The sequence below is a fragment of the Schistocerca piceifrons genome, chromosome X, assembly GCF_021461385.2.
Source record: "Schistocerca piceifrons isolate TAMUIC-IGC-003096 chromosome X, iqSchPice1.1, whole genome shotgun sequence".
Classification (NCBI taxonomy): Eukaryota; Metazoa; Arthropoda; class Insecta; order Orthoptera; family Acrididae; genus Schistocerca; species Schistocerca piceifrons.
This window is the reverse complement of record NC_060149.1, coordinates 352787943-352811537: the sequence shown is the minus strand read 5'-3', so window position 1 is coordinate 352811537 and position 23595 is coordinate 352787943. Positions and strand designations below refer to the sequence as shown.

General features: G+C 39.9%; 1 protein-coding gene across 4 annotated transcripts in view; it reads right to left on the bottom strand.

Annotated features, from left to right (window-relative positions):
• LOC124721434 (protein phosphatase methylesterase 1) overlaps positions 1–23595 on the bottom strand; it is an 87766-nt gene that overhangs the window by 21359 nt on the left and 42812 nt on the right. For all 4 annotated transcript variants that reach the window (XM_047246409.1, XM_047246410.1, XM_047246408.1 and 1 more), the window contains exon 6: positions 19177–19396. In XM_047246409.1, the coding sequence (XP_047102365.1) occupies positions 19177–19396 (220 nt within the window). The remainder of the gene's footprint in view (positions 1–19176; positions 19397–23595) is intronic.

Below are 23595 nucleotides of genomic sequence, written 5' to 3'. Positions count from 1 at the left end.
TGGAGGCAATAATCGACTGAATGGAGAGGACTGCTGCATCTACAGACTTGAACCAGAGCACATGTGGGGTCAGTTGAAACTTGCAAATCATCATCACAGGAACCTGATTCACACACCGGAATACCTCTTGAGGGCTGATATCATCTTGAGCACCTTATAGACAATATGCCAAGGGAGGATGTTACTCAGCATCAAATTTTGATACCACACCTGTGTAAAAATGCTCACTTTCGAGTAAACTGTCTTTATTTAAGCTATTGTTTCGTTTTTATTTCATTACAATATTTTTCCGTCTCACAAAGCTTACTATTTCATTTCCCACTCTCCTTGAATGTAAGCCCACACGTTTGCAGATATCCAGCTGGTGCTAAACTTTTAATGAGCAGTTTATACACGATTTTGAGTAATATTTCTCTCGTATTATAGAATTTTTGGGTCAAGATTTCTTAAAACCAAACGTGTGAACAGTGTCATAGCTTTAAGTAACAATTTTCGCACCTGACCCTCCAAAGTACACCTGTATCATAAATGACCATGCTGCTGTTGGGAACTTGTACTTTGTAGCCTGGTGATCAACGTCATTAGTAATGTACCTTATACGCAATTTGCATGAAAGCAATTAGCAGCTTATCATATTCAACAGATACACTGGATGCTTCATTTGTCTTGTAGGTTCCAGTGCCAAGTCCAAATGTTTATTAAGTGTGGTATTTCAGATTTTCAAATAAGATGCTGAAACTTGTATGGTGCTACAACTAAACAAATCCTTTTAAAATTGTAACATGCAAAACCTGTCTGCATCAGAGTGTTTGTCATAGAAGAATTTGGGATGTTTAGCTCCTTCAGCGTTCTTATTTTAATGTTCCCTAAATGTCAAAATCATGAGTTTCTCATGAATTTTTAGCCTCATTAGCTTCTAAAGCTGCTGAAAGTTACAAACAAAAATTCTGCTGTCTAACTATCTCAGCCTCAACCTATGGGAACATATGGTCCCCACACCCTCCACCCGACAGTTTCCACCCCCTCTGTCCTATCACCTCCTTTCCATTCTTTTCTCCCACCCTCTAACAGTGCACCCACCCATTTTCCCCACTTCTTTCCTTTTTTAATTCATTTTCCCCACAACCTGCTGACACTATGCCTGTTGGCATTCTAGTCACTCCGCCAGATAATGCTCCTCTCTTCGCCCACCTGTATATTTCCCTCTCTTCGCCCACCTGTATATTTCCCTCGCTTCCCCACCCTCTCCAAATTGCCGCTTCCACCCCAAGTGGTAGACATGATTGCCAACTCCGGCAGCTCAGGGCCAGAATACAGCTGAGTGAGGCCTGCTTGCTTGCGTGAATGAATGGTGTGTTTCTCTTTTTCCGATGAAAGCAGAGGCTGAAAGCTTATGTGTAAGTGTCTTAATTGTACCTGCCTGTGACTTAGTGTGTTCTCTTTAAGGTAAGTAGCCCTCTATCTTTTCCTACATTGTTGATAATCATCAAAGTAACATATACAGCTGACAAGTCACAGTGAAATGGAAGATAACTAGGTGTTGTGAATTGGACTAGTAACTGTTGATCAAATATGTAAATATTATGGATTGCTGTGGTGAAAAAAGTTACAACTGGTATGTTCCTGAAGAATGCTATACTAAGGGAAATAGTCCAAGAGCTGTAAAATAAATTGTTCTTGGTACGGAATATGGTTATATTACCTTAGAGTAAAAATTAACAATGTAGTTTATTTCATATGTGAGACACACTGATAAATCAAATACTCTGAAGATCCATCAAAGTGATGTGGTTCCTGCTTGGTGCTCCAATTTAAGCATGTCACATACTAGAAGGCTTACACTGCCTATGTTCTGTGAAACTTTAGTCCTGTGCAGTTTTTGGATTACATTTCTTGGGCATTTTATATCTGTCTTTAAAATTATTCTCTCAGAGAAATTCCTTTTCGTGCGAATACCTTTGACAATGCATATACAAAATACTTTCACAGCCATTGACACACCTGGGGATCTTAATTTGGAGAGGACATGCATTTGTGATACCAAGGAAGTGGAAATGGAAAAAATTCTGGGCAGTTACTTTCAGCTTTTCCTGTCAATTTTATATCATATTTCCAAGATGTCTGTCTACTTCACGAACATATCCCACTTATTTCTTATTGTCTATGTAAGTTGTACAACTGGAACATTGTCATTGGTTCCACCCATACTTCTGTGTAACACTGCTGTTTCTCCCTTTGGACATCAAAAGTTCAGAAGATACAAAGCACTTTTCTGTCCCACATTTGAAAGCTGTGAGGGCAATAAAATATTCCCTTTCAAACTGAATCATTTCTAACACACAATTTTCTGTAAAGCCTTTTCTGCTGTTCTTTACTCTTCTTACACACACATAAATTTGACACTGTAAAAGAGATGTGAAGTAATTTTCAAAGCACAGCTCATAATAATTCCCTTAGGTGTACGTGAAAGACTTTTTTTTTTTTATACGACCTTACATCCCTCTGTGTGGTTTTCACTTTACACTGTGCATCTGAAATATAGCAACATATCACAGAAATTAACCTAGACTGTGTTACCTCATTCTGTTTTGGATAAACATAGACTTTCCTAGAATATACAACTAACATAAAGCTGGTTTGCAGCCAGCAGTAGTATTTAGACACTGAGAAGTTCTGGTGAATGTCAAACAAATCATCTTCTGGTGGTGTTGAGACACTGCAGCTCTTCCTACACTTCTAATACTCTACTGGCAGTGGGGAGCACCCCCTCCACCTAGTTAAATCTTGTGTACGTTGTGGGCAGGTTGAGATGGTGTGAGGGCGAATTGAGGTGGGGTTGGGAGCCAAGAGAGAGACATTTTAACCTTTGCATGGGCATTTTTGATCTGTCTCATGTGCTGTCCACTGTTGGATGTGCTCTATGCATATAGCCTCCAACAAGGAATTTCACATCTGACTTAGCTGATAACTTTTGCCACCATTAACAAAACTCTCTTCTTCCACTGGCAGTAAACTGAAGAGCGAGCGAGCAAGTCCCCACTCTGCCTACCCTGCTACGTCACGAGGTGCTTCCACAGGCTGTTTCACAACGTAGTTCCGGCCCTGCCCCGGCGCGCGTTTAAATCTGTGGCGACGCCGTGTGCAGATACGTCCCGGCTGCGTTTATTTTTAGACAAATGCTTCAAGAGTATAAGGAAAACAAAAGACGATAGCTTCTTCGAAACAAAACGTTATAGAGTAACTGATATTAACATAAGAACGGAAGTCAGGATTCTGCTACAAACATAGAACCGAATGACTACTCATGTGAATGTATGTTCCTCTATTCGTAAGACGAACCAGATATAGCGCAATAAATCTGTAGAATTTAAGGCTTGTTCCTACTTTGTGTTTCTACTAAAAGGTTGAAGTTTTCTTCGAAGGGCTGCATTGAAACTTAACAACTCTTGCATCATGAAGAGTGTTTAAAAAGTGACCAGAAATTTATAATTTCGTGTGTTATGCTAGTTCGATTCGCACTGCTTTTTTTGTCACCGTCTTCGTAAACATGTCTGAAAAGTATTTCCAGGTAAATCCCATTTCTCGCAATGTCTTGTGTGAAACATCTTTCTGCCAAGGAAAACGTATGTTTTGTTTCACGGCAGTAAATAATTTCCGTAATGGGGGCACTATTTTTTGGTTTATGTAAAAGTCCTCCGTCGTTTGTCGAATGACCGATTTTGTTAAACTGTCTATAACGGTGGGTTTCCTCCCTAAATTATTGGTTTTCCTTTGCGACGATTCCAGTAAACCGTGCGGCTTATTTTCGCGTTCCTTCCTTATGCGTCCTATTGTGGCGAGGCTGACGTTTGCATAAAGTGCAGCCCTTTGATTGGGACTGGTAATATTAGCCAACAGTTGGTTTTGTGTACACGCTGTAATACAAAATTGTTAAGGCTTTCGTGGCCACTTGTTGACAAACTGCCAATTGGCTTCTGTCTCGGGTTCTTCAGCCGACGTTCATCTAATGATTTTTCTGACGTTTCGCCAGCACGAGTGGCTGACATTGTCAAAGCTTCACTCTCCATTGCCGGTGGTGAACTGGAGCCGAGCTCGCGGCCGCAGACTATATGTACCTGGCGCGCCAACGTCCGAGGGCTTCTCCGCGGTCACTTCCGGTGCGGTTCTCCTCTTGCTACCTGCGACGGTCGTTCGCTGCAGTACGGGAAGCCAGGACCCGTTTACCTTAAGGCTTTCCTCTTTCTTGTTGAAACTGTTCGCGTGTTTTTGTATTTCTACAGCTTCTCCGAACAAGCGCGTGTGATTTCTCCGAACAAGCGCGTGTGATAGTGCCGACACGGAAGTTCCTCGTATTCTGCACATTTTCTTGCAATGCAGGGCGATTATCCATCACTTCCGGATACTGAAGTATATCAGTGAGTATACAAAGTCAACTGACTGAGATTGGCAACTAAGATCCCACGAACAGAAACGACGTATATCACTGCACGCCGAACTACACCGCTAGACAGGAAAGGGGCAGTTGATTTTGGGTTGCCCTGTAGGCCAGTGGCAGGGTTCTTCCGGGAAAGGCCACTTCCCCCACCAAAAGCGCTGCTCGCTCTTCAGTTTACAGACAGACTATAATCTCAGGATGGGACTTGGCCTCCTCAATAAAACAAAATTCTCAAGGATCCTCATTTACATGGGTTTCCCCATAATAATACCTCCCCAGCAGCAGTTTGCTCAACACAGCAACTTTGTGTTCTCAAAACCATCTGTCTCCTATGCTACTACACCATGAATGTATCTTTGATGTAGAGGAAGATGTGCTTGGGTGCAAGGCAAGCAGTTTGAGGTACTGCTGAGCTGACAAATCTCTATCATAGTCTTTGATTAGTATTTGGGGACTATGTCCTGATGCCCATTTCTTCATACACAAAATGCTACATTATCCTTCTGGACAACAAGCACTAAAGTACTATATAATACACACCAGGGTCATTACAAATTTTCCTATTTATCACCACACACATCCGAATAGATCATTTTCAATACGAAGAGGCAAGTGCTGCTGCCTAATAATGTGGAGGTTAGAGGTTCAGTTCTGTCACTGATATTTTTTTTTTCCCCTTTCAGATAAGTTGTGAAAGTGGCATCAAATGGTGATACCTGCATTAAGATGAGAATGACAAGGGCCTGTTAATTTCCTCCTGCACATCTTTGCTTGATTATTGTATACTTATTACAACTCTCATGTCCCCAACAGTCGTAGATATTATTGCTCCAGTAAAGTACATACCTAACCTTGTTGACAAGTACATTGTACGGCTGTGCTATAACCACAAGTTAAACACAGGGTGTTCACCAATGAAAAGCCGAACTACTTTTGATATGAAAAATATGTTCTACAAATATAACACAGTTCGCACCACAAGTCACTGAGGATATGTCTGTGTACCATGAAAAACTTTCAAAGTAAGATAATTAAAAAGTGTAATTCCCTAAAAGTGCTCAAACTTTTAGGCATCAGCAGTGATGTGAACTGTTGACAATTACTCTGAAACCACAATCTTAATGCGATCACACACACACAACTGCATGTTTGACATGCGCGCATGGGCAATGTGCTTGCACAAGAATGCACAAATTCCTCGCACTTTCAGTTCATTCAACTATACTTGTACAAGCACCAGTTTGTTTAACAAAAAATGTCAAGCTCAGATGACGATGCGCTGGTTTTGGCAGCCTTTTTGCTTGGGTTACAGGAAAAAATGGAAATGTGTTATTTGGAGTAAAGATAGAAAATATTATTCCCATGTTAACTATTCAAGAGAGACACACTATAGAAACTGTCTCACAGTACTGCTGTTTTTCCTTCTCTTTTTCTCCATGTAATATTGTATTATTTGACTTGTCCTACATTACAGAACAACCTCCGTACACAATGTAATTTAACAGGACCAATTAAAAATTAAACCAAATCAAATCACTGACGAATGCTTGCATAAGCTTTCCTATTATTCGTACACATGCTCAAGCACCCATATGCTTGAACACTTGCACAAGCATGCATAACTGACTTTTGATCATGCATCAAGTTGCCTGTACAATCATGATACTTGTACAAATTTATCCTACACATGCTCAAGTATGTTTGGCCAAGCATGCTTGTGCATCCATGCTTGTCAAGCACGCAGTTACGTGTGTGGGCACTTCTAGATATTATTTCCTGGTTCCGATGAGATCCAGCAATTTATCATCAATCTTGTAATCAAACAGCAATGGGCTTTCCCCACCTATTTATGCATAATATGTTAAATCTGTTTACACCGAGAGTAACACAAGTAATGGGCAAGGTGAACTCTAGATTGCGGTTTATTGGTAGAATCCTGAAGCGATGCAGTCCTTCAACAAAGGAAATTGCTTACAACACATTAGTTCGTGCAGTTTTGGTGTACTGTTTGTCTGTATGGGACCCTTACCAGTTGGGTCTCATTCAAGAGATTGAGAAGGTCCAAAGAAGAGCAGCAAGATTTGACTGGTACATTTAGCCATCACAAGAGCGTTACAAATCTCATAGAAAGTCTGAAGTGTTACACACCAGCAGATAGACGACGCGCTAAACAGAAGAGGCTGCTCACTAAATTCTGAAATCCGATCTTCGTCGAGGATGAAGAGCATACATTATTACCAGCAACTTTCAAATCGCACAATGATCACCATTCAAAGATAAGGGAAATTAGAGCTTGTACTGAGGTATTCAGACAGTCGTTTTTCCCTCGCACAATCTGTGAGGGAACAGGGGTGGGGATATGACTTTGGCGCGAATTGTGCCCTCCGCCACACACCGCTTGGTAGCTGGCGGAATATATATGTAGATGTAACTGCCTGTACCAGTGCCAAGCAGTGAATGCTGACAAAGGCTGAGTAGAGCAATATGGTTCTTCACCCTACTGAATAACCACGTGTACATCTAATTACTTTGTGTGACTGCACTGTTGTTAATTATTAATTCTACATCATAGGTTGTCAGATTTCAGTGCAGTCATTATAAATATGGTGCCATATACACACTATATATGGGTCATTTCTTTTGTTATGGTTTTAACACTTTGCTGGTCATACATACATATCAAAACTGGAGTTTTTTAGTTTACTGGAATTAATATGTAACCAATTTCGAAGTAAATATAGGTAGTTCGATATTGCATTGTGTACAATTACAACAAAGATAGTATACTGCATTCATAGGTCGGAGGATGGTGTAATGCAACACTAAAATTGATTGGGGGGGGGGGGGGGGGAGGGGGAATTACGGCACATAAATACATTTGAAGATGTCATACCTACTTGAGGTAGCTGATCTTTCTCTGAATTTAGTATCTACTTCATCGTTGGACATACAGACATGTTCCTCTAGCCTCAAAAACCTATCCCCATGTAAACACCACATGTAACATGCCAGGCTACATATACACTTCGCTTAGTGAGTAACCACTTTCTGTGGTTGGTTGGTTGGCTGTGGTGGTGGTGGTGGTGGTGGTGGTGGTGGTGGTGGTTTGTGGGGCACTCAACATCGTGGTCATCAGCGCCTGAACGAGTTCCAATCTTTCCATTTCCAGTCTCGCCACTATCCGAATGAGGATCTGATGATGAGGACAACACATACACCCAGTCCCCGGGTGGAGAAAATCACAGACCCACCTGGGAATCAAACCCAGGACCCCATGATCCAGAGGCAGCAACACTAGCCACTAGATCATGAGGTGCAGATGCTTTCTGTGGGTGGTGCTCATTTGACCTATTAACACTTTCAAGATGAATGACATAGCTCTTATGACGCACAGGTTTACTCCAAAAAGGATAATTTATGTAGGAGCTAAATTTGCAGTTTCTCAGCTTCATATGTGAATCCCAAAATTTGTTTTACGTCTCCTCTGCATGAAGGGATTCTTTAACACTTGTGCGACCATAAAAAAATGCTATTGGCAGCCTGTGTCACTTGTCTTAGTGGGAAAGGAATGTTGCTTGCTTTGTTTTGTTTCACCTAGCTGCCATATGCAGTGTCTCCCAATGTCACACACACAGCAAAGGACTTCCAATGTTGTCTGTGTTGCCAGTTTACACTACATGTTTGTCTTCAAGATGAACTTATGTGATGATAGAGTTTCTGTTGAACAACAGTGACTCTGGGCATGATGAACAAATTTCTAGTTTTGAATGCAGTGATGGTAAGCTACTTGTTTCACCACATTTTTCCGTAAGAGTACATATTGTCTACTGTACACAAGAAAGTTAATTTTTGTGATTTATTATATAGAAGAAGGAGGCATTTCTATGAGTCCAGGAGCCCTCATGGTGAAGCTGCTGATGTTGATGCTGCTTCAGAGATCCCCCATCTCAAAATATCAATCTGCGTCTTTCAACTGTGCACTGAAGAGGTAACACTACTACACCAAAGCTTCAAGGTTTTGGAGAATCAATTGGAATTCAAACTCAGATTGACAAGAACTCTACAGTGTTTGATTGCTTCACCTACTTTTTCGGCAAAGAACTGCTGAAGAAGGTAATACGAGAGAGAAACCGCTGTGCTAGAACAACTACTGACAAGTTAAATGTAACATGGAACCTGGAGCCACGCACAGTTTGGCATTAGTGGAGTCAATTGAAACTCAGTGAACTGCACAAGTTTTTTGTTGTGGTTTTACATATGTGACTTGTTAGAAAACAGAAATTGACTATTAGTCTACAAATTCTGTACTGTAGACCCCCTTTATAGGAAAGGATGTGCCACAAGATCACCCAGAATGCTTCAGAAGTTTTCACACTAAACCAAATATAACTAAACAATTTTAGACAAAAAAATACATTTTCAAACAGTCTTATTTTTAATACCAACAAATTATAATCTTATCTCCATTTAGGAAATAATGTCAGAAAAAAATGTTGTTGTTGTGAAAATAACACATTTTTATTTAGATATAAAATATTTGTCATACATGTACATTTATGTTTCTTTGCAGCATTTCACAGAAACAAAAGCTGTCTTCCAAATGCAACAAACTAATCTTAGTTCTGTGCAATAGAACCTCCTACATAAAATTCAGAAAAATTGTGGAAATGTGCAGTATAAGCCACTTAAATGACACCCTAGCTGCCCAGCCCTCAAAGTGTTAAGGGGAATGACTCTCTATTTGATGAAATAGGTGAAGTAATCTACATCAAAGCTAGGCACAGAAACTTCTGAGATTCTAGTTTAACACCTCAATCAGCTCCAAACTAGAGGATTAAAAGCAGTTCTGTGAATTATGTTGTAAATCAAGAATTGTGTTTCCACCCCTCGTACAAGACTAGCGGTACACGTAACTCAACTTTGTGTGATGTGGGCCTCAATCTACATACAGCCAGTCACAACCAGTGTATTCAATGGCTACTGGCAGAGCCTCCTCTCTACCTACGATTAAATATGAATGTATTTAACACTTGTTTAAAATGTAACACACATATTAGAGAAGGCACATGCCATCATCAAGGATAACACTAACAATCATTTAAGAAATAAAATTCCTACCTGAAAAATAAGAAAAGAAGAAACTGCCCAGTGGTTCAAAAACAAAATATTCAAATTTCTGGAAACTATACAAAAGTGGAGATGTTTGGGGAAGTTAAGCACCATATGCAATTTCAATACAGTAGTGGAAAGTCCTCTGTGGAAAAAAAATACAAACAATTTCTAAGAATTCTGAATGTTCAATAGAAAAGTCTAGATAGTAAAATGTAAAAATAAAAATTAATGCATCCAGTTAAGAAAGTAGAAGAGGAAAAAAGAATCTAACATAGTTCTTGGGGCTCAGATCATCTGGAATCAACAGGGTAATTTGAAGGACTTATTAAAAGATAATTAAGTACCACTAATATGACAGGGAGGGGGGGAAAAAGACAGCAAGTTGAAGATCAGTAACAATATGACAGTTCAAAACTAGTACCAAATTGTCACAGAACATAATTACGAGCTTTGATGAAGTATGTTGGTGATTGTACTGTGATGAGCAAAACAACATGGCATATTTGGACAATACATGAACATAGTTAATCTCAAGCTGACACTGATCGACAGTGATGGCCACGAACACAAAAATAACAACAAATTTGGAACTGTCCTACTGTATCATGATGTTGAGGAAGCCAAATGGGGTGGACATGGAGTTATAGAAAGACTTCATCATAAATTCTTAAAATATAACCATTCAAAGTAGTAAGAGTCCAAAGGAATACATAAAGATTACAAAAAAGGTGAGATGTCAGAACCATGGAGAGAGCTGTATTTGACAAGTTGGAATGTGAGAGCCAAAGAATTGTAAAGAAAATGAAGAGAGAAATAATCAAAATATGTGCAGAAGCTTCAGCAGGTGACAGCTTGGCAACCAACAAAGCTCAGAGGTAGGAGCTTACGCATGGCACTGCTGAGAGACCAGATTTGTGGACAGGATGGTGGTCAGTCTGGTCTGACACGTGGACAACCAGGCTGGCAACTTAACACGATTTAAAGACCCACAGTATAATACAGTTAAATGCAGGGTGTTACAAAAAGGTACGGCCAAACTTTCAGGAAACATTCCTCACACACAAAGAAAGAAAATATGTTATGTGGACATGTGTCTGGAAATGCTTACTTTCCACGTTAGAGCTCATTTTATTACTTCTCTTCAAATCACTTTAATCATGGAATGGAAACACACAGCAACAGAACGCACCAGCATGACTTCAAACACTTTGTTACAGGAAATGTTCAAAATGTCCTCCGTTACATGCAACCACCCTCCGTCGCATGGAATCCCTGATGCGCTGATGCAGCCCTGGAGAATGGCGTATTGTATCACAGCCGTCCACAATACGAGCACGAAGAGTCTCTGCATTTGGTACCGGGGTTGCATAGGCAAGAGCTTTCAAATGCACCCATAAATGACAGTCAAGAGGGTTGAGGTCAGGAGAGCGTGGAGGCCATGGAATTGGCCCGCCTCTACCAATCCATCGGTCACCGAATCTGTTGTTGAGAAGCGTACGAACACTTCGACTGAAATGTGCAGGACCTCCATCGTGCATAAACCACATGTTGTGTCGTACTTATAAAGGCACATGTTCTAGCAGCACAGGTAGAGTATCCCGTATGAAATCATGATAACGTGCTCCACTGAGCGTAGGTGTAAGAACATGGGGCCCAATCAAGACATCACCAACAATGCCTGCCCAAACGTGCACAGAAAATCTGTGTTGATGACGCGATTGCACAATTGCGTGCGGATTCTCGTCAGCCCACACATGTTGATTGTGAAAATTTACAATTTGATCACGTTGGAATGAAGCCTCATCCGTAAAGAGAACATTTGCACTGAAATGAGGATTGACACATTGTCGGATGAACCATTCGCAGAAGTGTACCAGTGGAGGCCAATCAACTGCTGATAGTGCCTGCACACGCTGTACATGGTATGGAAACAACTGGTTCTCCCGTAGCACTCTCCATACAGTAACGTGGTCAACGTGACCTTGTACAGCAGCAACTTCTCTGACGCTGACATTAGGGTTATCGTCAACTGCACGAAGAATTGACTCGTCCATTGCAGGTGTACTCGTCGTTCTAGGTCTTCCCCAGTCGCGAGTCATAGGCTGGAATGTTCCGTGCTCCCTAAGACAATGATCAATTGCTTCGAACGTCTTCCTGTCGTGACACCTTTGTTCTGGAAATCTGTCTCGATACAAACGTACTGCGCCACGGCTATTGCCCCGTGCTAATCCATACATCAAATAGGCATCTGCCAACTCCGCATTTGTAAACATTGCACTGACTGCAAAACCACATTTGTAATGAACACTAACCTGTTGATGCTGCGTACTGATGTGCTTGACGCTAGTACTGTAGAGCAATGAGTCGCATGTCAACTCAAGCACCGAAGTCAACATTACCTTCCTTCAATTGGGCCAACTGGCGGTGAATCGAGGAAGTACAGTACATACTGACGAAACTAAAATGAGCTCTAAGATGGAAATTAAGCGTTTCCAGACACATGTCCACATAACATCTTTTCTTTATTTGTGTGTGAGGAATGTTTCCTGAAAGTTTAGCCGTACGTTTTTGTAACACCCTGTATATCTATGCACCATGTTCACACGTATAGGGCAGCCAAGTTTTTACAGCTTTTCTTATCTGAAGAACATTACATTTCAACTCAGGACAGTTCTTTCTCTGAAAGGACTCAGTGAAGTAAGTAATTACTATGGTAGTAGTAAGTAATTACTATGGTAGTAGGAAGGTAAAACATTAACTATGCTGTCATGAAATATTTTACAGTGAATTTCTGCCACACTGTGCCGTCTACACTTAGAAATCAGACCAATAACTACAGTGATATTTTCGTTCAAATTTCATTTCCCAAAGAGAAAGGAAGAACAGTATGATAATGTTTTAGTACTCATTTACATCCTATTGTGCTAATAAAATGTGCTCATTGCAGATCATATTTTCTAGCTGATCTGCCCAAACTTTTGATACGTACACCAAGTTACCATGTTCTTGTAAAGAGGAACCAACCTCTTTGATGAGGTGTGAAATATCCTCAGGTCCAAAAATTAAACAGAGTACTTACACTTCACACCACAATAGGGTGCACCACAGGTGTGGTAAGTAGTACCTTTGCCGTGGTTGGGGGCGTAAATGGACAAAAAAAGAATCCAACAGGAGAGGTATGTGGTGGGCTTTTCTACCCTTTGTTCTCTTCTGCACATGACAAAAAGTCTTTCCTTCAGCCAACAACTGTGAACAAACTCTGTTGTCACAGTGAACTATTTCAGTTTGATTGCTTCAAAGTATATGAGAGGAGGAGGAGGAGGAGGAGGAGGAGGAGGACTGAAATGGACAACCAATCTTCAGCCGTATCACATAATTTATCCTGATTAATATCCTGTCAGCATATGCCTTAAATGAAATCTCTATCTTATCTCAAAAAAATATGGAGTTGTTTATGGTGCCAAATATAAGAGGTAATAAATTTTGTTTCCGTGAGGACCCCTAAATGAAAACACAGACAGTTCTAGGCCGTAATGTGAATGTTCTTTATTTGAATCACAACATCTGGTTAATTTCGACCTTAAGTCATTTTCAAAGCACATGTGGTGTAACATAACACCCCACTTAGACAATTAAGGAGCATCATTTAGCTCCAGTGCAATGGATGCAAAGGGATTGTGGGCAATGTTTAAACTGACTGTTAATCACACTATGGAGACATGTGGTTTGATGGCTTAAGGATGGGGAAGGACCTTCCGCAGTTTAATAATCAACTTTAGAAAATGCTGAGGAAACAGAGATAGTTGCACTCTTGGCTTAAAAAAAAACCCACACACAAAATGTCGACAGGTAGACAGGTAAAAGTTAGTAGAAATTCGTGTGTAACTAAGAAGATCAATTCATGATGCATACAACTACAACTTCTACTGTTGCACATTAGTGAAAAATCTTGCTAAGAACCTGAGAAAATTCAGGTCATACATAGTAAAATCAGTAAGCGGGTTGAAGGCTTCTATCCAGCCATTCCTCATTAAGTCTGATGTGGCTGTAGAAGACAGCAAAACGAAAGCTGTAGTTTTAAATTTCACACTTGCATGCATGAGGATTGTACAAACATACCATTGTTTGACTGTCACACACACTCTCACCTGGGGGACAAAGAATCTGCATCTGTGCATAAAGAAGCAACTGAAAGAGTTGAAACCAAGTAAGTCACCAGGTGCAGATGGAATCCAAATTCAGATTTACAGAGAGTACTGGGCAGCATTGGTTCCTTTGGACCCTTAATTAGCTTGCATTTATCGCAAACCCCTCACCCAGCCAAAAGCCCCAAGTGAATGGAAAAAAGTGCAGGTGACTCCTGTATATAACAAAGGTAAAAGAACTGACCCACATAATTAAATACCAGTATCCTTAACATCGGTTTGCTGCAGGATTCTTTAACACATTCCAGGTCCTAATGTAACAAATTTCCTTGAGACAAAAAAGGTGTGTGTCCACAAATTAGCACAGATTTAGAAAACATCACTTGTGTCAAACTCAGCTTACCGTTTTCTCACATGATGTCCTACAAACCATGAATGGAGGGCAGACAGACAGATTCCATATTCCCAGATTTGCAGAAAGCATTTGACTTGGTGCCATGACTGCAGAATGGAGACAAAGGTCCGCGCATATGGTTTAGGTTCCCTGATGTGTGAATTGCTCAAGGACTTTTTAAGTAATGGAAGCCAGTAAGCAGTCCTCAAAGAGGAGACAGTGTATCATCAGGACTTCCCCAGGACATCAACATCTACATCTACATCTCCATCTCTACAGCTACATCTACATCTATATGGATACTCTGCAAATCACATTCAAGTGCCTGGCAAAGGGTTCATCGAACCATCTTCACAATTCTCTATTACTCCAATCTCGTATAGCGCGTGGAAAGAATGAACACCTATATCTTTCTGTACGAGCTCTGATTTCCCTTATTTTATCGTGGTGATTGTTCCTCCCTATATAGGTCGGTGTCAACAAAATATTTTCGCATTCGGAGGAGGACTGTGTGACAGAACTATTTTCTTTTTTTCCCTCTACCTGACTGACAGACAGGGTGAGCAGCAATGTTCGGCTGTTTGCTGATGACACTGTGGTGTATGGGAAGGTGGTAAATAAATGTCGTGTGGCTAGGGCCTCCCATCAGGTAGACCATTCGCCTGATGCAAGTCTTTCGAGTTGACGCCACTTTGGTGACTTGCGTGTTGATGGGGATGAAATGGTGATGATAACGACAACACAACACCCAGTCCCTGAGCGGAGAAAATCTCAGACCCAGCCAGGAATCAAACCCGGGTGTTAGGTATGACATTCCGTCATGCTGACCACTCAGCTACCAGGGGTGAACTGGGAAGGTGGTGTCATTGAGTGCCTGTAGGAATATACAAGATGACTTAGACAAAATTTCTAGTTTGTGTGATAATTGGTAGCTTGCTCCAAATCAATAATAATTTAAGGTGATGTGGATAAGCAGAAGAAATAGCCCTGTAACATTCAAATACAGGATTAGCAGGATGCAGCTTGACAGTGTTATAAATATCTAGGCGTAATGGCACAAAGCAAGATGAAATGGAACAGGCATGTAAGGTTTGTGGTAGGGAAGGTGAATGTTTGACTTCATTTCATTGGGAGAATTTTGGGAAACTGCAGCTCACTCATAAAGGAGACAGCATACAGAACACTAGTACGACCCATTCTTGAGGACTGTTCAAGTATTTGAGATCCCCACAAGGTCAAATTAAAGGAAGGCTCAAAGCAATTCAGAGGCGTGCTGCTTGATTTGTTAATGGTAGATACCATAAGCATGCAAGTATTTACAGATATGCTTCATGAACTCAAATGAAAGCATCTGGAGGGAAAACAGCAATCTTTCTGCAAGGCACTATTGTGCAAATTTAGAGAACAGGCATTTGAGGCTGACTGCAGAGCTATTCTACTGTTATTGAATATTGAAATTGCATTTTGCTACAACTTGTGATGTTTGGATTCAAATGTGTCTGAATCTTGTTGCCACAGCATGTGTGGCAGTGACAGTGACCACTACTAGTCTTTTCAGCAAAACACAGGTGCAGACGTGATGGTTGTTATGAAATTATGAAATAAATACCTGATTTTAAGAAAACTATTCTATGAAAACATTTGATTCTTCTGCACCTTGCAGCTTGATATCTTCGCTCAATGGAGGGCTGAATTTCTTTTCATTATTTGTCATAGTTACTGTGCTGCACGAAACTAAATAAATGACTGCACAAAATTTTTAAGAGTTTCCGGAGATAAAATCACACTGAGTAGACTTTGCATGTAGTTCATTTTAAGCCATATATTATTGCATATTAAATGCAGCCAACACATCGAAATTGTATTTAAAGTTGAGAGCAGAATGATAGCTCTTTTCATTCTTGAGCTATTGGTTCTTATATCAAATGACAGGTCGCTTGCAGCACACCCGAATGAGTTCCTTGGGACCTGCAATCAAGTGACCGTAAAAATCATCGTATTTTATAAATGATTCAAGATATCAAGATGAGGTTTTTGGAAATGACAGCAGACAAAAAGGATGTGTTTTGGTGTATGAGTAACACTCTAAACATTTTGGTCAAATGTTTGAGCGGAGGAAAAACAAGACTTCCTATAAATTACACAAAGAGATTTTGTCCAAATTTTCATAGCCAAACAAAGAGTGAGAAATGGGCAAATGAGGTATCAAAGTGACCAGTGTGAGGTCCAGTATTACAAGAAAATATTTAATTGTTTATAAGTAATCAGGGTAATTAAGGAAAATTTAATTACCGATTTGAGGAAAACTGAAATATTTCATGAACAGCTGCTGCCAGCTATGTAAATTAAGTGTGAAAAAGTTCATCTCTTCAAGGTCTGGCTACCTTGTGCATAAAAAGATACATTGGTGCTACATTTAACTGCCCAAAGGGCTTCCTTCAAAATCAAGTGCTAAATTTAGAAATTTTGAGAACAGAAGATACTAGGAAGGCAAATGGGGTGTCAATGAAATCGTGCTTTCTGAATTAAAAATAAATAAATAAATAAATAAAAATAAAAAATGAAAGAAATCTGTTAAATATTTTGTGAAAATGATTTGTCTGAAAAAATAAAACAGATCAGAGACATTTGATGTGCCTTTGCCTCGAAATCATGTACAGAAAATGAGATGTATCAAATATTCGTCTAACCTGTTTTCTTACTTTTCTTATGTCATTTCACAAAAATTTTCACTTTCTTTTCAAAGATTTGGTACGCTTTACTTACACATACTATTTAGATGAATTGAAACACTTGGCCTTAACAATGATTGCTGATGAATTACGTTGCCAACAATAAAATATCAGTAAAATTTCATGCTTGTTCATTGTGTTTTATTAAGAATTTAATGTGTGTGATATATTCTGGGATAGGTGATAAAATATAAGTAGTAGCCAGGATCGAACCTGGGACCTAATAATGATACCAGTTACTACTTTATGATGCAACCGTTACACCATGTATACCTTCAGCAGTAAATCGCTCATTATTCCATATTTACCTAGTCACTCTCCCGCACTTACTAGTTGTTGAAAGTTCTTGGTCATGTCACAAACATTCATCTTTAATTTATTGACGAGACATCTGAATGTGTCTCTGCTCATCCACTTATAATCAAAGCATTTGTGTGGCAATCTTCACATTTTATGATATAAATTACGAAATTCTCCATGAAGATACCTCCCTTCATAAATTTCATGCACAGTGCTTCTGTATCACTTTATTTTCCTAAGCAAAGCTAATTTTGCTGCCTTACCCTCAAGCTACAATGTTCTACAGTTTAGAGGTGCCATTTTATAGAAACAGATGGTCAGTTCTAGAAGCCATCTTATAGCAGGAGACTATCATTTGCATGCAGCACACCCAAGCACATCGCCTGATGTTGCCACTTGTTTCTGGAGTGTCGCATATCCAAATGTTCCTTGCTGTAGGGTATGGCCTTAGGGACAGCACGGGAACACCAGAGTGAACATCAATTCTGCTACTAAGGACAATTGCAACCGATGATCGGGTCCAAACCATCAATGCAAATAAGGCTTATCAACCGAGGAAGTTGCTCGATGTGTGCACCAGAGTCAAAGTGATGTGCTGTGGATGGGGTATCAGTCCCGCCTGGAAGATAGTTTTGAGGACTCACACCACACATACTGTCCACATTTGCAAAGTGCACAAGACGGCAGATATCTACAACTTTTGAGTCAAAGGAACCATGGGCTGAGTGCTCCAGAACTGTATTCAGCATGTGAAGGGCTACAGGATGTTGCAGATTGCACCAAACGATAAGGAGAAGAGTGCATGATGCGAATCTCCACTCTCAACAACATGGCGAGAACCAGATCATCACCACCGATTAGCAAGAAATCTTACAGTATGGATGCACCAGAGTTGGGGTCAAGTGGTGTTGATGCATGCAGCTCTGATATTTGGACAGCGATCATTGCAGACTACGTGTCTGGAGACAACCAGATAATACTGAATGTCTCCCAACACTGTTTCCCATGTGCATCAAGGTGGTGGCAGAGAGATGTTCTGGGGTGCATGAGGCCATGTACAGCTCTTCTGATTGTTGAGGGAAAACTCACCACTCTAATGTACAGGGACGAAATTCTGTAACCAACAACGCAACCATGCTGTCAACATTTTAGTGACAATTTCATCTTGATGGATGATAACTCTCACGTTCAAGGTGCTCTTCTCGTGAACACATACTTTCAGCATGCTAGGATCACCACCACAGAGTGGCCTGCCTGTTCCAAAATATGAGACCAATTGAACATGGGTAGGATCAATTGAAACAAGCTGTTTTTGGGTGTTGACAATGACCACACACTTTGTGCGACTCATGCAGGATTGCCATTGAAGAGTGGGACAATTTGGACCAAGGCTGACTTGATGATCTCATCAAAGGTATGCCACTACAGACTCAAGCCTGTACAGAAGTAAAGAGTGCTGTAAAAAAACTTCAATGTGAAACTGATTTTGTCACTACACGATTTTCTTTCCATTTGGTGATCTAGAAACATTGCAAAGAAATTATGTGCATGCCTCAGAGAATTATGTTTCTGTGCCATGCATTTTGAAATATAGGGGTGATGCAAAACTGTGTGTGTGTGTGTGTGTGTGTGTGTGTGTGTGTGTGTTAATACTAAGTTCAATGTACCATAGTTGCCATAAACAATAAGATGTAGATTTCTAAATCTGCATGGTTAAATGGCAGAAAGGAGATAGTATTGCAGATAGTGGGACGGTAGTGTCTGTGACACCATATAGTGTGTTCCATTCAATATTGTGACTGCACAGAATAGAAAATAGCATCAGTTTTTTTCTTCAATTATGTTGCTAAAATTGTTTATCGTTTCCACCACTGACAATCTAGACACAGTACTTCATAGCCCACTAACTTCAAAACTCTAGTAAGATGAAATGGTGAACAGACTTTACAACCAGGAATTAATATGCAAATAAAGTACCACAATTTTTGTGTGACTTATCAGAATTAAGTTTCACTTCATTTGTAGAGAACAGCTAATTTACAAAGAATCTACCCTTACTTGGACAGAACAGCTTTGTTGATCCCACGTATCATCTGTATCTGAAGAGTCTCTGGTATGATGAGTTGCATTTGTACCACTACAAGAAGTGTTGTCATTTTCTTCTCCACTTGGTTCTTCTTGGATAACATTCTCGGAAGATAATATCTCAGCAACGAGTGATTCCTCTGAAGGTTCATACAAATTAAGGTCATTTGTAGCTGCCTTGTTAGTAACACAGCTGTGTATACAAGAGAAAGAACAATAATTTAATTCATCAATGAAATTATAAGCAATGGCAAAGCAATCAAATCCAAATAAACGTTTAATGACTTGACAGGTAAGATGACAATGCAATAAATTGTGGGAAGTGGAAAATGTAGTAACATTTTCAGAATGTTCACCACCCCAGTAACGGAAATTATAATCAAAGTCTGTGAAAACATTAAGATACAAAAGGACCTCAGATCAGACAAGATAGAGACATGTATATAGATTTGATTCCTTGTTTCTAGGCCAATTAGTACAGACACTTATTGCGGTCAATGTTCAAAAAATTACTAGCTAGCACAAAGAAACAGACTAAAAGAATGCTTTTCTAAGCTAGTTCCTGAAAATATTGCAAGCATTTACTAGTAACTGAATATTATTATGTCCTCAATTCCTGTGAGACCATTAAACATTTCAAGCAACTGTTTAAAACAAATGTAGCACAACTCATTATGTAAGAAAACGATTTGGGTATTTTATCCTTTCAAAAGCAGTCATACGGATGGATGGTTTAAGGCAACATTTCATCATTCAACACACTCAGATAAGGATAGCATGAGAAGGAAGTGACCAACTTTGTCAGATGAAGTATCTTGGCATCTGTATAAAACAACACACATTAGAACATAACACAACACTTTATTATACAAATAGCAATATGTAGCCTTCACATGAAGAGGAGTTGGTATATCTTCAGAGGATGTTGTTTTTGTGGTCTTCAGTCCAGAGACTGGTTTGATGCAGCTCTCCATGCTACTCTATCCTGTGCAAGCTTCTTCATCTCCCAGTACCATCCTTCTGAATCTTTTTAGTGTATTCATCTCTTGGTCTCCCTCTACTATTTTTACCCTCCACACTGCCCTCCAATACTAAATTGGTGATCCCTTGATGACTCAGAATATGTCCCACCAAGCGATCCCTTCTCCTAGTCAAGTTGTGCCACAAACTCCTCTTCTCCCCAATTCTATTCAATACCTCCTCATTAGTTATGTGATCTACCCATCCAATCTACAGCATTCTTCCGTAGCACCACATTTCGAAAGCTTCGATTCTCTTCTTGTCCAAACTATTTATCGTCCACGTTTCACTTCCAACCATGGCTAGACTCCATACAAATACTTTCATAAACAACTTCCTGACACTTAAATCTATACTCGATGTTAACAAATTTCTCTTCTTCAGAAACTCTTTCCTTGCCATTGCCAGTCTACACTTTATATCCTCTCTACTTCGACCATGATCAGTTATTTTGCTCCCCAAATAGCAAAACTCCTTTACTACTTTAAGTGTCTCATTTCCTAATCTAATTCCCTCAGCATCACCCGACTTAATTTGACTGCATTCTATGATCCTCGTTTTGCTTTTATTGATGTTCATCTTATATCCTCCTTTCAAGACACTATCCATTCCGTTCAACTGCTCTTCCAAGTCCTTTGCTGTCTCTGACAGAATTACAATGTCATAGGCGAACCTCAAAGTTTTTATTTCTTCTCCATGGATTTTAATACCTACTCCGAATTTTTCTTTTGTTTCCTTCACTGCTTGCTCAATATACAGATTGAATAACATCGGGGAGAGGCTACAACCCTGTCTCACTCCCTTCCCAACCACTGCTTCCCTTTCATGTCCCTCAACTCTTATAACTGTCATCTGGTTTCTGTACAAATTGTAAATAGTCTTTCGCTCCCTGTATTTTACCCCTGCCACCTTCAGAATTTGAAAGAGAGTATTCCAGTCAACATTGTCAAAAGTTTTCTCTAAGTCTACAAATGCTAGAAACATAGGTTTGCCTTTCCTTAATCTATTATCTAAGATAAGTCGTAGGGTCAGTATTGCCTCTCGTGTTCCAACATTTCTACGGAATCCAAACTGATCTTCGCCAAGGTCAGCTTCTACAAGTTTTTCCATTCGTCTGTAAAGAATTCGTGTTAGTACTTTGCAGCTGTGGCTTATTAAACTGATTGTTCGGTAATTTTCACATCTGTCAACACCTGCTTTCTTTGGGATTGGAATTATTATATTCTTCTTGAAGTCTGAGGGTATTTCGCCTGTTTCATACATCTTGCTCACCCAGATGGTAGAGTTTTGTCAGGACTGGCTCTCCCAAGGTTATCAGTAGTTCTAGTGGAATGTTGTCTACTCCGAGGGCCTTGTTTCGACTCAGGTCTTTTAGTGCTCTGTCAAACTGTTCACGCAGTATCATATCTCCCATTTCATCTTCATCCTCTTCCATTTCCATAATACTATCCTCAAGTACATCGCCCTTGTATAGACCCTCTATATACTCCTTCCACCTTTCTGCTTTCCCATCTTTGCTTAGAACTGGGTTGCCATCTGAGCTCTTGATATTCATACAAGTGGTTCTCTTTTCTCAAAAGGTCTCTTTAATTTTCCTGTAGGCAGTATCTATCTTAACCCTAGTAATATACGTCTCTACATCCTTACATTTGTCCTCTAGCCATCCCTGCTTAGCCATTTTGCACTTCCTGTCGATCTCATTTTTGAGACGTTTGTATTCCTTTTTGCCTGCTTCATTTACCGCATTTTTATATTTTCTTCTTTCATCAATTAAATTCAATATCTCTTCTGTTACCCAAGAATTTCTATTAGCCCTTGTCTTTTTACCTACTTGATCCTCTGCTGCCTTCACTATTTCATCCCTCAAAGCTATCCATTCTTCTTCTACTATATTTCTTTCCCCCATTCTTGTCGATCGTCCCCTAATGCTCTCCCTGAAACTCTCTACAACCTCTGGTTCTGTCAGTTTATCCAGGTCCCACCTCCTTAAATTTCCACCTTTTTGCAGTTTCTTCAGTTGTAATCTTCAGTTCATAACCAATAGATTGTGGTCAGAGTCCACATCTGCCCCTGGAAATGTCTTACAATTTAAAACCTGGTTCCTAAATCTCTGTCTTATCATTATATAATCTATCTGACACCTTCGAGTATCTCCAGGCTTCTTCCATGTATACAACCTTCTTTCATGACTCTTGAACCTAGTGTTAGCTATGACTAAGTTATGCTCTGCGCAAAATCCTACCAGGCAGCATCCTCTTTCATTCCTTACCATCATTCCATATTCACCTACTACATTTCCTTCTCTTCTTTTTCCTACTATCGAATTCCAGTCACCCATGACTATTAAATTTTCATCTCCCTTCACTACCTGAGTAATTTCTTTTATCTCCATCATACATTTCATCAATCTCTTCATCATCTTCGGAGCTAGTTGGCATATAAACTTGTACTACTGTGGTAGGCGTGGGCTTCATATCTATCTTGGCCACAATAATGCGTTCATTTTGCTGTTTGTAGTAGCTTACCCGCATTCCTATTTTTTTTTATTCATTATTAAACCTTCTGCTGCATTACCCCTATTTGATTTTGTATGTATAACCCTGTATTCACCTGACCAGAGTCTTGTTCCTCCTGCCACCGAACTTCACTAATTCCCACTACATCTAACTTTAACCTATCCATTTCCCTTTTTAAATTTTCTAACCTACCTGCCTGATTAAGGGCTCTGACATTCCATGCTCCGACCAAAGAATGCCAGTTTTCTTTCTCCTGATAACGTCCTCCTGATCTTCAGAGGATACGAGGATTAAAATGAAGGTAGAATTGAGATATCTGAATATGAAGAGGATGACACTTCTAGTGATATCACAAGAGAGAGGCATTTATCTTCACAAAAGGGAAAGCTAATATTGTTATGAATACGACATCCTCGAGTTTGAACTGTTTGGTTGCATCAACCTTGAGATAAATAATAATACTTTAACAGTAAGCTATATTTAGCTTCAAAAATACAGGGCATTTCATGTACAATTCAGTGCAGTCTCCAGCTTCGAGTTGAATCAGTACCTACATGGACTGTTTGTGGTCATCACATGACATTCTGGTCAAGTGCTTGGACAGTGTGGCAGGTGGTGTATTTATTTTGTGTGTGTGTGTGTGTGTGTGTGTGTGTGTGTGTGTGTGTGTGTGTGTGTGTGTGTGTGTGAGAGAGAGAGAGAGAGAGAGAGAGAGAGAGAGAGAGAGAGAGAGAGAGAGAGAGAGAGAGGGGGGGGGGGGGGGACACTTCAGTGACAATCTGTGCTCTGGGACTAATAAATGTTGCTACAGTGATGGTGTGACACTGCCACACTTACACAACTCAAGGCTGCACAT